The 15607-nt window shown below is 35.8% G+C and overlaps 1 protein-coding gene across 20 annotated transcripts in view; it reads right to left on the minus strand.

Moving 5' to 3' along the window:
• Positions 1-15607, minus strand: part of SLC4A7 (solute carrier family 4 member 7) — a 107118-nt gene that overhangs the window by 27987 nt on the left and 63524 nt on the right. For 13 of the 20 annotated variants that reach the window (XR_014824252.1, XM_084990115.1, XM_021071474.2 and 10 more), the window contains 6 exons: positions 14899-15014; positions 12518-12675; positions 10773-10860; positions 8729-8875; positions 4835-4941; positions 2588-2762 (listed from right to left, as the gene is read on the minus strand). Coding sequence is in view for 19 of the 20 variants with exons in the window: in XM_084990115.1 (XP_084846241.1) it covers positions 2588-2762; positions 4835-4941; positions 8729-8875; positions 10773-10860; positions 12518-12675; positions 14899-15014 (791 nt within the window). In the remaining variant the exon portion in view is untranslated. Of the gene's footprint in view, positions 1-2587; positions 2763-4834; positions 4942-8728; positions 8876-10772; positions 10861-12517; positions 12676-13428; positions 15015-15607 lie in introns of all 20 variants that reach the window. The other 7 variants (XM_084990113.1, XM_084990112.1, XM_084990116.1 and 4 more) reach the window with 3 other exon arrangements.

Consider the following 15607-nt stretch of genomic DNA (forward strand, 5'->3'; position numbering starts at 1 on the left):
TCTCAAACTTGTCTAGCCCAACTTTTAAATGGGGGTGACATCAGCCACAACATAGTGAAGCAGTGTTTCTAAAAATATCTAGTAAGCACACTGGCATGTGGAATGCCCTCAATAAATGGCAGCAATTCCCATCAATAGCAATAACAGCATCTTCCAAAATCAAAGTCACAACAAAGACAGTATGCAGTCAAAATATTGTCCAACTTTCAGTACAAAAATAGGATCAAACCCTCGAACAAACTTGACTTTTGGAAAAATGAAGTGTCCATATTAATAACGTACTTATTAACTATATCAGATAAATTTGTCTTCCTGCCCACAAACAACAGCTCTTTGTTACCTAAGCTATTATAAAAACCCTTAGTTCAATTATGATATGCATATTTAGGAACGAACTTAGGCAGAGCTCAAACCAAAGGGGAAAAAAAATGTCTAAATGGCATCTAGAAACAGAAAGCAACAAGTTGAGAAGAGAATCAAAGAGATAAAATAGCAAATAAAGAAATGCTAATGGGGGCGGATGGGCACAAAATCATGGTTTCCCTCCCCAGTGTTGCACTGAAAATGCAGAAACTGCCAGGTAACAGCTTGCTTTCCCCGCTCCCCAAATCCCTCATTGCCAGTTACCCAAATCTACTTTCCCCAGTTTTTAAACTGTTCCCTTGTTCATTCCTGTGCCTATGTTCACACTGAAGCATATCTCTCCCTAAAGGAATCACAGCCCCACTCCACTGCCTTCCCTAACCCTCATCCCATCAGAAGCTCTGCCTTCATCTTCTCCACGTGCCCCACCGCAAGACACTGTACACTCCTTGCTCACCTTTCCTCCTTCTCGAAACCTCCACTTTGATTTCTGCAAAACGACATCACCCTGACTTCTCTTTCAGAGCTCTTATGGTGATTGTGTCGAATTTGCTGGGCCATTTTCCTCCTTCTCGACCTTCCTTCTTTCCATAAATGGGAGTGACTGCCCCTTTTTCTTCTCTTCTCCCTTTAAATTTATCTCCCTGGTTAATCTCATCTATCTCAGTTTCAACCCTCGCTTGTACCTAGCACCATTCCCAATCTTTCTATTTGCTTCTTACCACTCTATAAACTCGGGAACTGCACCTCCTAATATCTCCATTTCTACTTGAAGTTCCAATAAAGCATCTGAAAATAAACACATCATCATCTCCATATCATTTCCCTCCCTAACACTTCTGACTTCACTGCATCTATGATTTCAGCTCCTACAGGTCCTCCTTTATTGTCTCCCTCCTGTGCGGCTCAGTGCACCACGACCTAGTATCTACATAGATGCCATCTTGTCATCTTCTTCTAGGCTAGGACCCTTGAGGACAGAAGACACATGCCCAAGTCTTACCCTTTGCTCCACATTCCTCCAGGGCCTAAAGCTCGAGCACATGCACAGGGCATTTAAAGAGCAGGACGGGTTGGGCAGGCAGCAAGTGACAGTCCAAGAGGAAAGAAGCAGTGTTTGCATAACATAACAGATAAGACACGTTTCCTCAGGGACCAGCACTTTACATGTACAACTTGCGACAGCACATTAAACAACTTACTAAAAATATTCATCTTTGATACAATGATTACACAATAACAGAAAAGAATCTAAATAATTGAAAATAAATTGAGTTGGAAGGAAATTTCAGTTGTCAGGTCTATCCCATGTTCAGTTTATGAAATACTTGAACAATTATTACTACTTAGATTTTGGTTTTTAACCTTTTATCTCTAAAAAAAATAAATTTCCTCCAAAGAGTAAATATCATTAAACAAAATACACGTAAGAACCACAAATCATCTCATTTAAATACCATTAAAATATATATATAAACAACAGATTTTTCCAAATATTACAAAGCACTAGATACTATGTTTTGTTTATCATGCCCCCTGCAACAGTCCCCAACACAGGATTACCAAGAACAAAAAAATAAAATAAAATAAAAACTTTCATTTTAGTCATCAAAATATGGATGCAGTTTTTAGTTATATTTTCCAATGAATGCTTTGGCAACTTTCACACAAATTTAGTAATGGTAAAATTAAAAGTAAACACCACTTCAAAAATCCATCATTTGTCCACAATTATGCCAAACAGTTTAGCCCGGTGGACCTGCCAGGGCTGGTAAGTTAATATTAATTGATCACATGGGTCTAACTAACCTACGATGCCTTAAAGAATACAAAGTAGCCCCATTGATAAATCCTCCCACCCACCACCCTCCCAGAATCAGTTCAATTGGTCTGTCTCCCCGCCACCCACTCCCCCCACAAAGACAATATAAGCCTTTTATTCAATTTATAAAGCCATTCATCCAAGCAAGCCATGACAAACTTTTTCTTTTAGTTTTTGTTTGTTTGTTTGTTTGTTTTACCTCAACTGTGCATCTTCTCCTGCTCAAATGGCTTCCCCATGTTTTCCACAGCAATTACCTTTGGGGGAAGTCTGCTTTGGGACAGGTTAATCATGCTGTGGGTAGACTCTTCAATAATAAAAGTATGAATTGTGAGACAAATGCACACAGACACTTGCCTCTGAAGAGCTAAGAGCCTGGCCACTACCAATCTTTGTACTCACTATTCTGCCTTCTGTAGCTTCTCCAAGCAGCCCTCCAAAAGTGATTACAGGAGACATACAGGCACAGTATAGGAAAAGAACCGAGGCCAGGCACTGCAGACTTAATGCATCCTTGAAGTCACTCAAGAAAAAAGGTGCTTTCCTTTTGATGTCAAGTATCAAACCACCAAAAAGCCTAAATAGGTGAGATGAAACTCGTCAAACTGTACACTAGAGGATTCTGGCTAGTTCAAACTAAAACTATGGCCTACATAAAACTGCTGGTGCCTAGTGTTTTGTCAACACAAATTAATGTTCTCTTTAAATAATGGTATAAATTACAGACGATACATTCATTTAATTCATTTAACCTAATTCACTGGTAGCGGAAAGGTAGATCTCACTAAGTTAAGAGACACATTATCTATATCTTATGGACTATATACTGAAAAGACTACAGGCAAATGATTTTATAGGAATAAAGGTAATTTTGAACACAAATGTGCAAGGAAATTTATAGCAAAAAATAAATAAAACCTAATTATTCATTCATGAAAATGTGTGTAGGCAATTCTATTAATTACTATCTACACTACAAATCTTAAAGGCAAGTGTCAGAAATACCAGGAACACAATTACAATATAAATTATAAGTTCCCAAAACCCTTCAACATGAATACAGGACCTTGTGCTTAGGTGCACTCAGCAGCAAATTAAATAATTTTAGTTAGCTTTAAAATTAGTACCTCAAGTACATAAACATTTCTGATTCAGGAAAAAAAGCCTAAAAACCATTTCAGTGTATGTAATTTACTGCATACGTAGTCAAATCATATTAATAAACCTAAGAAGTTTTAATCAGTAAATTTAAACTCTATGTTTATGGATCACATCCTTATCATTTCAATGTTTTTTAAATCAGATTTTTTGATATATTTAACTTGAAAGCATTTCACTAAAATCTAAGCTGTGAGGGGCAGAGACTTTTTCTTAATCATTGCCATTATCTCCAATGTCTAGAACACTGCCTGGGAAATAGTAGGTACTCAATAAATACTGGTGACAAATCAATAATCCAAAAAGATGTTGTGACATAAAATATATTATCATTCAAATCCCCACTGCAGAAAATGCACCAAAAATTAACCTTATGATTTTCAAATACTTTAGATGTTTTGAGCTTTACCATTCTAGCTTTTTCCAAAGTTAATACTGAAATAAGGCCTAAACATACATTGACAACTGGAGGAGGTTATCCTATAAGTAGTATGAGAGCAAGGGGATTAAAAAAAGCTATAAAGAGGGGGCCAACCTGCAATATAAAAGGTGCCAATGATAATCTAGATAATTGAACTACATCATCAGTGATCATTTATATGCCTAGTTTGGGACTTCTCAGTGACTAACCCTCAGTTTGGGGAAGAAACAAAAATTATAGCTCATATTAAATGAGCATCTTTCACAGGGGACAGAGTTTTACTCTAATGTCCAGAGACTAATACATTAGTCAATGCATTAAGATATCCTATATAACATACCCTGGTTTTTTAAACAAATATTTAAGATCCAAGATCTTTTAGTTCTATAGGGACCATCAGTGGACAAAACAATATTACTATTCACATGCTTTTTTCTACACTATAGCAATACCATACCATTTTTCTACTTCTACGAAATATTTTAAGACAATGTTTGCACCTGGCAATACTTCGATTTATTAGTCCAAAAATTAACTTCTGCAACAATTTTTCTAACTAGGTTTCCAGAGATTATTACTATGGTTTAATTATGCTTGTCTGTCCAATTTTATATTACCTCAAGATATAATGCTCCTCTAGTAAGAATTTTACATCTTTGCACACACACAACAACATATGGTTATAATTCTTCTCTGATCCCTTAATTCCAACTTCATATGAGAATTGCAATAGGACCCCACGCTTTCCTCAAGAACCTTCTGTACAGGCAATTAAACTAACCTACTAGAGAACTGCCATATTCTTAACCTATGCTGCATAATAGTTTCATTTTAAATTAAATCCTGGTATACAGAACCTAATTTATTCTAGTCAACTACTTCATAACGCACATTAATTTTCCTTATCATATACCTATACAATAATGCACATTTTTCAAAAATATGGAAAAAATACTACACAAAATCAGTTTCCAAATACTTGCAAAGAGAAAGAAGGTTTATGCCTTTTCCATCAAATCCACCCTTATCCCCCCAAAAGACACACACGCTGTATTGGTAACTGTACCCACCGTCCAGTCCTCTGGAGCTCAGGCCCAGCATGGTGGGCGGCCTCTTTAGGGGTCTCACCCAGGCTGGGGGCAGATCCATTGGGAAATACAGGAATCTTTCTCTTTTCCTGTATTTCACAAAAAAAACACACTTTCAGAATTCTGCTTTAAGGAAGCTGAGATGACATCTTCAATTAGAGGGAAGATGAGAGCTCATATTGATTATATATCTAACTAATGCGCCTAGAACGTTTACATTACGTTTCCTAATGTAAACGTTCACTTTAAAGAAATTGCAATTTGAAAGAGAATCCAGTATTCGTTCCTATTAATATCTTAAATTTATGATTGGCTTTTTTCACTTTATACTCTAACATCAAATATTCTATAAAACATTCACACATACTGCTTCAAAGTACTACTCAGCCACAGCAACATAAATATCCAATAAAGCATCTCTCCAATTAGAACTATTAAAATCTTAGCTCATGCCAATAACTGAAAAACATACTTCACATCAAGAAAGAAAAGTTAATGTCATTGTTCTTTTATTAAAATGCTTCCTTTATCAAGATAGAAGTAGCACAAGAATTGTTAAACATATTTTCATAAAAATCAATTTTCCATTACATTTTATTATAAATTCAAGAGTACTCTTCTCATGGTAAAGGATCTTCTCCCCCTCACTGAAGTGAGTTTTCAATTCGTTATCTCCAAAGATAAGATGTTGCTGGGCCAAAAAAAAAAAATGCGTGTGTGTGTGTGTGTGTGTGTGTGTGTGTGTGTGTGTGTGTGTGTGTGTGTGTGTGTGTGTTGGGGGGCAGTGGAGACAGAAAGGGAGGTGGGGGAAGTGGGTAGCATTCGTCCCAGGAAGTCCTCTGGGTTAAAAGCTGTGGCTCAAATACAATCCACTGTCTGGTTTACATATTCAATATTCATAGAGCAGCACAACTTATCTATAATCATAAGAATATTATATGAAATGTCAAAATTAAAACAAACATATCTTAGCTCAAAGGGGAAAGAGAAAACAAAATTACAGGGTTTCTAGAAAACTAATAAATATAACAAAAAATTGTTATTATCATTATCTATGGGACCCAGCACAAGCACCATTCAAGAAAATTAAACACTTATATTAAGAAAAATGCAAGAATTTAAAAAAGTCAATTAAGCATTTCACTCAGAAATAATAGCTAAAATAAAAGTGTTTCCTGAAGGAAAGTGAAAGGAATAAAATAAAACAGCTAAAAGCAGAAACTGAATTAGAAAACACAATATACTATTTTTAAAAAGGAGAAATGAAATAAATTTTAAAAGCTGTTCTATCTTGAAAAATATGATAAATCATTTCTAGGTAATATACAACAAAAGATATGACAAAGAGCCAATTCACAAATTTTACATATATATATATATATATATATATATATATAAGAAATATATATGTAAACAGAGATAGAGACAGACTATACAGCACAATCCTATGTAAATAAAGGAAAAACCCTAATGAAATGGGTAATAAACTAAAAAAACATAATTTTTCAAAACTGACATCAGAAAATAAAATGGGTAATTTCCTAGGAAAATATAATTTACCAAAACCTAGTTCAGAAAAAAAGAAAAAGCTTACACAAACCAATTTCCACAGAAGAAATCTGCAAGTTGTTGAAATCTATGATACGAGTTAAATAAGCTCAGAAAATTTTATAAAAGACACCTTCCAAACTTTCAGAATCAAATTTCTCCAAGCCATTAAAAGTTTGAAGACCGAAGAAGGAAAACTTATAAATCTGTTTTTATGTAACGAGTATAACAATGATACCAAAATGTGAAGTCTGCACAAAAATCTACAGACCAATTTGCTTATCAACGGAGATACAAACAACTTAAATAAAATATTAGACATAAACTACAGGCACTTTAAAGCCCAAGTTGGATTTATTCCAACAATGCAAGAGTGTGTTCAAATTAAAGAAACTATTAATGTGATTTACCCCAATAACTGATAAATAAAATTAGTATGATCATCTCCAGAGATGCTAAAAAGCCCTCTCACAAAATTCAACATTCACTTAATATTAAAAATTTCAATAGAACAGAAATTAGAGTACTTTCTTAACATGATAAAATGTGTGTTTTAGCACCAAAGTCAGTAACTTAATGAGAGAAACACTAGGGACACTGACTATAATTGGGAAAAAATAAGAAATGTCCTTTATGGTCATCTACTACTAAAACCATTAGAGAGTTTAGTCCATACAATTAGACAACGGTAAACATGTTGAAGGTATAAGAATTAGAAAAGAAAGGAATAAAATTATCTCATTGCAGATTATATGACTGAAAAACTCACACATACAAGAATTAAGAAAGGTAGCTAGCTGGATAAAAAAGAAATATACAATAACCAATAGCCAAAGGTGTATATATAAAAGCAACACATAGATTCTATAATGGAACAAAGACCTCATTCGTAATGGAAACAAAGATAAAATACTTACGAATACCCTCACCAAGAAGTGTGTAAGCCACAGATAAGGAGAACTTCATAATATTCCTTAAGGACACAAAACTACTTGAAATGGGAAAACAACTGGAAAAATAGACTATGTTCTTGAATAGATTCAATATTATAAAGATGTCAATTTTCCCTCAGTTCATCTAGAAATTGAACTCCCATCCCAATTTTTAAAATTTACTTCTATAATAGAAAGCTGACTTTAAAGCTTGTATTAAAAATAAATATGCAAAGATGGCCAAGAAAATTCAGAGAAAGCAGAGTGAGAGAGGAGTCAAGAATGAATGTAGACTTACTAGATATTAAACTACACCAAAAAGTATCAGAAATTAAAGGATCAAGTTGGTCCATGAATAGATCTATAGACTAATGGAAAAGAAATTCCAGAAACAGACCTGAATGCATATGGAAATTTAGTAAACATGAAAGACAACATCACTAATCAAGTGGAGAAATGCTCTTTAATAAACTGGAACAGCTAGGCAGCAATTTAGGAAAAAAATAAATTGCACGCATTCTCCACATAACACATCATGACAAACTCAAAAGGATCGACAAATGCTTCAAACTGAAAAAAAAAGGCAGTGGAAGGCAATGAACAAAAAATATTCAGGAATATTCAACCTCGCTAATTACAGAAATGCAAATTTAAACCATATTAAAATACCTGATATAGTAAGATAACACTACCAATTAGACTGGCAAATATCCCAAAGTTTGAGGCACACTGTTGGTGAGGCTGTAGGGAAAATAGGCATTTTCATTCATCACCCAGCCCAAAATAGTTTGACCCAGTAAAAGGAGTCTCTGGTACTATCTGCTAATTACAAATACATTCCCATGTGAGCCAACAATCCTATTTCTGGGAATCTATCCTATAGACACATGTGCACAAGACTAAAATGGCCTATGAATACTATAATCTGGTTTCTAACAGCAAAAGACTAAAAACAACATGCGTCCAGAAACAGAATAAACTATGATTGCATCCATAAATGAATAAAACAGAGCTGTGAGAAAAAGAAGAAGGAATATTTCCATGCTTTCTGATGATCAGATCCCCAAGAAATACTGCCATGAGAGAAATGCAAAGTGCAGACCAGTACAAACGGGATGTTAACGTCTGGTAGGAAAGAGGAGGAAACAAGACATTTCCCTGCACTAAGTGAAAACTGGAGCGAAGACAAATAACTAATAACAAATGCCGACCAGAGGAGGGGGGTACAGGGGCAGGAAGAAGAAGTGACAGGGGACAGGGCGGAGACAGAGGACCACTCTTCTCTGAGTGGACTTCTTCACAGAGTTCTGATGACATACAGAACTATACACACTATTTGAAAAAATTTTAATTAAAAAAAAAAAGGAACTCAAGGAAGTGCGGTGTAGGTTCTTACCTGAGAAGGAACGTTTTTTGGCGGCTCTATGCGGATGGAAGGGTCCCACTCTCCTGGAGGGAGGACAGTCACTTGATCTAAAAACTCATCAATTCCAGATAAGAGGTCATTCCTGTCTTTTGCTTTATAAGCTACATCATGAAAAATCTAAAGAAAATAAGCATATTGGGTAAAAGGATTTTAAAGTTGAAAGAAAATTCTATACATGGTAATCTACTCCAGATAGCATGAATAAGTCCATGTATCAGGATAATTACCTAAACTCTTACCCACCCTGGGTAACAACTATAAAAAATAACCCACTGCTGGTATTACCAGATGAATTAACAGGAACCATCAAACGATAAAGGAAACTAGTGATGTGTTAAGACACAACCATTTGGAATTCCCATCGTGGCCCAGCGGAAATGAATCTGACTAGCATCCATGAGGATGCAGGTTCAATCTCTGGCCTCACTCGGTGGGTTAAGAATTTGATGTTGCCGCGAGCTGTGGTGTAGGTCACAGATGCGGCTTGGATCTATCTTATGTTGCTGTAGCTGTGGTGTAGGCCAGCAGTTACAGCTCCGATTCGACCCCTAGCCTGAGAACTTTCATACGCCATGGGTGCGGCCCTTAAAAAAAAAAAAAAAAAAAAAAAGACACGGCAACTTTTAAAAAGAGAAAATTTTACATGGGAATACTTGGAACTCACTACAGAATAAAATAAGGCATATGTACCATTCCACTTTTATGACATTTTAATGTCAATTATCCTAAAGGAACAATCATGGGTAGGCAAACAATTTTCCTTAGGTAATTAATTTATTTGATTATTTATATTTACTTGCAGGCACGATTCTAAGTACTGTGGGAAGTACAACGGACACAGATAAGGCAAATCCTGAGACTCAATCACTTAGGGGGAAGACTGAAACAGATAATTACATAAATAAGTAACTGTGGTTAATAACAAATGCTCTGATCAAAATAAAGCAGGGCAAAGGAAGGGAGGCTGATGGGGAAGAAGAGCGTGGCCAAGGAAGGTCTCTTAGAGGAATAAACACCCTGGGAGAAGTCTGACTGAAATGAGGGAAAAAGGTGAGGTGGGGTGAGGTGGTAGGGAGCACCCAGGCAAAGGGAAGAGCAGCTATCAATGTGCAGAGGCAGAAATAAGCATCATCCGAGGAGCAAAAGGGAAGCTGATGTGGGCGGCACAAATGGATGACAAGTAGTCGCATATATTATTTGAAAAAAAAGTATTGAGGCTAGATTAGGCAGGCCCTACTAAAACAACAGGAAAGAGTTTACACCTGAACACATATACAACAGGATGTCACTGATACATCTGGATCAAGGGAATGATTTATTCAAATCTACGTATTAGTGTAAGTACAGAGGAAAATACTGTGAGAGAAAGAGCCATGTAATCCACTTTAAACGCCAAAGAAAAGAAGGCAGGAGAGTCTGAGCCAAGGTGGTGGAGATGGCCAGGAGATGGTAGATTAAGTGCAAAAAAACACTGAAGAGGTAAAATCAACAGAATCTGGTGAATGAGACAGAACAGAGAAAGAAAGTTGGTTCAGTCCTCTGTGGGGTTTCAGACACCTCAGGGAGACAAAGCAGAAATGTCTCACAAGCACCTGACTACAGAGCTTTCTCCCAAAGGCAAAAGTCTTGATCAATACAGGCTACAGAGATGAAGTCCGCAAAAGGAAGAAAGAAATTACAGAGAAAAAAGGGGGAAAGACAAAGTCCTAAGGAAAACCAAAAGAACCAATACTCTGAATGCAGGATAGAGAAAGCTTCAAAATTTCAAGAAGGTAGTCAATGATTTCAAACACCTGGGGGGCGTTAGAGGGGAGACCAAACAGCACCCACTGATGCCTGACAGAAAGGTCTTAAAGGCCTTACCAAAGGTAAACAGAAGAGTAAATACAAGATAAAAGAGTGAAGACAAGCAAGGACAATTTTTTAAGCTTCACTGTGAAAGGCGAAGTATAATTTAACAGGTGTTACAAGCTTCTTAATCAGGGTCCACAAATGTCAAAGGGCATTAAATTACCTCATCCGTCATGAGGGTGGCTATTGACCGTCCGATTTCATGGTACTGCGGTGCCTTGCCTGCTGGACCCAGTAACAGAAACAAAAACCTAAGGAAACATGAAAACGCAGAGATTTAAACATAAAACATACACATAAAAATATACACATAAATCTAGGAATCATTAAGAAATCATTTAAATGTAAACACAGGAACAACGTTCAGTCATCCTCACACATCAATGGCTGAAAAAAAAAATGGCAACTCTCTCCAGCCTAAAGCAGATCACAAAACTAACAAAGGCATTCAAAATCAACCTTCTACCAAGTTATTACTTTCCACAGTAAGACAGTAATTAAGGAATTGGATGTTTTACATTAAAAGTTCCCATCTTCTATATCCTTTTGAATTTTGAGTAAATTCTTTTCTGGTCTGTGTTGATGAAAAGAAGAAAATTAGTAAATAAAGTGACCACCATCTCATTTAAGTACATACTTTGACCTAGTAAAATAGGTAAGGATAGGTACAAAAAAAATCCCTGAAACTAGAGTCTGGTTAAAGACATTAATGTGTCAACTAAGGGACTAATCTCTTTGAGAAGAAAAAGCATTCTTATTTACAGCTCCAAATTTAACACCAAACCTCATATTATTTTATTTTTAATTTATTTGTAGTGACTAAATAAAAATTATTTAACATATGACTTAGTTATATCCTTATTATTAACACTACAGTAAAATATTAACATTTACATGATCCAAACTGGAAGTATTCATCTTCCTGCTTTCTAAGAATTTAAATTTGAATCCATGGAGTAATTTTTTTCATTTATCTTAATACTGTACCATTAACACAACTCAGTAAAACTTATTACAAATTAGCCATACATTTCAATCAAGCTGCAATTAATTCTTCATATCTACTATTATAAAAACAAGAAAAAAATATTTTCAATTATTCTCTTTTTCTTTTTTGTCTTTTCAGGGCTGTACCCACGGCATATTGAGGTTCCCAGGATAGGGGTCAAATCAGAAATACAGCTGCCGGCCTATGCCAGAGCCACAGCAACGCCAGATCTGAGCCAAGTCTACAACCTACACCACAGCTCACGGCAAGGCTGGATCCTTAACCCACTGAGTGAGGCCAGGGATCGAACCTGAGTCCTCATGGATGCTAGTCAGATTTGTTTCCTCTGAGCCACAACGGGAACTCCCTGAATACCCTTTTAATGCAATCTGCCAATTATTTAGGGTATTACTTCCATTTTAATTTTTACCTATAATGTATATTGAACAGAAGATGTGATCAGGTGAGAACATGGCATTTGCCCAATTCAGAAGTAGTATTACATTTCATCAACCCTGTGAAGTACTGTTGTTCCCACTTTACAAACAAAGCTCAGAAAATTGAAGTCTGGCTACACCATCCCACAGAAAGTGGCAGAGCAAGGATTCAACTCCATTCTCTCTGACTTCCGTGCTTGCATAGAACATACTAAGTCTAAAATGATGCACTGACTTTTTAAACCAAAGCTCCTAAGATACTTCTTATAAAAGTATAAATGGCATATCTTTTTTAAAGGATGCTTTTTAGTTACAGAAAGACAACTCTTTAATACTCTAACAGTCAAAACAGGGATGTAATGACAAAACTAACAATTAAAAGGAGCTTTCATTACATAAAGCGACATGTTCCTTCTGAACAAAATTTTTTAGATTTTGGACATGCTGGGAGATTCCCAACATTAATTAGAATGAACCCCTCACCTTGTAGGAACAGGGACCTCGGTTAGCCCTGAGAGAAGAACAGCGGGAGCCAGTCTCACAAACGCAATGATAGGTCTTTCCAAAAAATCCACTTCTCCCACCAGAACATTGGATGCCTCGGCTCCCGAAGGAATTTTTCTCATGAAATTCATATCAACCTATTGACAAATAAATAATAATTAAAAATAAAGTGTGCATGGTATACATACTATAAATACTGTGCATGGTATTTAAATAAAGACTAGAGGGAAACTGGAAAGAAAAGATGCTTTTAAGACTACTACTTGCTAATCAAAACTGGTGATCTAAGGGATGTATACATGGCAAAATTCTCACAAATACAAAGAATGAAGTAGACAAATAAAAAAAGCAAGCAGAACACATCTATCAAACAATACTCCCATCTGACTGTCGTAATCTTATTATTCCAGAGATCTAAAAATTACCAAACATACAAACTAGAGAAAATTTTCAATGAATACAGCATTATTCATTAAAAACTATTAAAGACAAAAATATAGTTCACAAGCTAACAATGGTCCATGAAATTATACACAGTATTAAAATACTCATGAGCTATTGTTTAATCTTGGACATGAATTCATTCCTTTATATTTTATGTATTTTTAAAAAGTCCTTTTTATTTCAAAGAACTCTGAGCATTCCCCAGGATTTTCATTAAGTGGGAAAAACTGCTTTCATTTTTATTTAAAACTGAAATAGTCATTTTTGGTAAAGATATATAATATGGTAATGCTATATAATCAAATTTAGTTGTCTGTGTATAATTACAAAGAAAAAGTTATGAACATAATATCAAAATATGGGAACTTCTTCATTTGACGCAGTTTCACACAAGTCACTAAACAACCACTTAAAGGGCTATCTATTAAAATAAAACCAGCACTTACAGAGGGCCTCTTGAGTCCCACACCCAGTGTGCCACAACTACAGTGCCAGGAGGCAGACTCCTGCCCAATAGGAGATAAGGAGGTGTATACAGGGATAGACCAAATAAAAAAAAGTAAAACTGTGACAGAGGAACAAAAATAAATGGCACCTGCCATGTCTAGAGGAGCTCTATAATGTAAATTACATGAATTTAGTCATTTAACAAGAATAAACCGCAATTTACTGAACACTTTCCACGCATCTAAAATAACTGGAACACTAAAAATGTGGCTGACTTGAAAGAACTGGAAGTACAATAGCCTTTTGTACAGTCAATGTCCCATATGCAAGGCTTTTTATAATTTTAGAGCATGAAACTCAGCAAAGCTATAATGCAAATTATCACTTAAACTCCTATTCTACAAAGTGTGATTTATAGACTTTGTGTCATAAAATTAAGGCTTAAGGAAAACGAATCTGATGTGAAATCATCACTTTTTTTTTTTGTCTTTTTAGGGCCGCACCCATGGCATATGGAGGTTCCCAGGCTAGGGGTCAAATCAGAGCTACAGCTGCTAGCCTACACCACAGCCACAGCAATGCAGGATTCCAGCCACATCTCCCATCTACACCAATGCCTGAAGCAATGCCAGATCCTTAACTCACTAATCGAGGCCAGGGATCGAACCCATGTCCTCATGGATACTAGTCGGTTTCTTAACCCTCTGAGCCACAGCAGGAACTCTGAAATAAACATATTTAAAAGTTTAATACTGAATCCTACAGCAAATACCATCAAACACCATCAAAAAAAATTACAATGGCCACACAGAATCAATTATTCAGAAGTAATACTCATAAAGTATGCTTTAAATTCAACTGTAATTTGATCTTGTAGTTTTTGGCCTTGTTCTTTTGAAATACGTTTTTTCTATTTCATCTAAGTACTTATCTACCAAAATCAAGAATCAGAGTTGAGATAGATGAATTGCTTTTAATTCCATGCCTTTACCTTGACCTACCTATGGGGAAGTAGCAGTGCTTCCCCATGACATTCCTGAGTGTACTGACACCATAAGACAGTAATTCTGGGATCACATTACAGCTGAAAAAAGGCTGCAGCATCACTGATATAACATAAGTCCCAAATTAAATCTCCCTAGTGGTGGGGGCTCTAGAACAAATAACTGTAATTCAAAAGGTACTGAAGTTTCATGATGTCTATGGGTAGGTATAGATGAAAACACCATATTATTCATATTTTTTTGTCAGGATTTCTAAAACCAGTAAGACATAACGTCATTCATGTGCTACTGAGATTGTTACCTTTCTCACGGGACTAATCTTAAGTTAACAAGCATCACACGCAGGTTTGCTGTGAGCACCAGTCTATTAAAAAACTACTCTAACCAATGTTAATAAAACCACGCTGCTAACAATTTTCCCAGTAAGAATGATCATGAAATGTATATAGCTGCTCACACAATTACCTTGCTGAAGTCAACAGTACTATTTTCTCTGCTTCCTCCACTTCCATTACCTTTAATTTCCCCACTTTTACTATTGTCCAAGTTTCCGGGTGCAGACTGTGGAGAGGCCAACATACCTGTATTTAACAACAAACAAATTTCAAAACCAGTAAGGAGAAAATTCACTTTGTAACTTGAATATGCTCATAACCTATAAGTGATGGTTTATTAAAAGCCAATGTGCTGGGTTAAAAAAAAAAAAAAAAAAAAGTGCCAAGTGTTAGTATCATACCAGCAAGAGTAGAATAACATTTTAAGCAATAACAAAGCTATACGTTTTAATACTTAATACAGTTGGGAATTTCAAAAAATGGTGGCCTTTTGTGAAAAGAAAGTGAGTAGGAAGGGAAAGAGAGAAGGTGGAAGGCCTGGGTCTGAGGGCCCTGAAAATACTCGGGGAATCCACTTGCACTCTAATACACATGAGAACTGCAGTGCTTAATCATGTCCAACTACACTGAGCAGACTTACAGCAGTAACAACATAAACTTTCTGATAAACCCTCAATGTGACTCAGAAAATGTAAGGAGTACATCAACTAACGGAAAACTGATTTTACCATAATCTTCCATAATCTTCATAGTTTCCTCAAGAATGTTCATTTCTCTTGGGTAAAATTTATGTGCTGCCTACTGTCATGACTCCTAAGAAATATGTGAAAATATAATAG

This window comes from Sus scrofa, chromosome 13, assembly GCF_054392235.1.
Source record: "Sus scrofa isolate SSC_HxYL_T2T_F1_AM1 chromosome 13, Sscrofa_HxYL_maternal_Yorkshire_Landrace_v2.0, whole genome shotgun sequence".
Classification (NCBI taxonomy): domain Eukaryota; kingdom Metazoa; phylum Chordata; class Mammalia; order Artiodactyla; family Suidae; genus Sus; species Sus scrofa.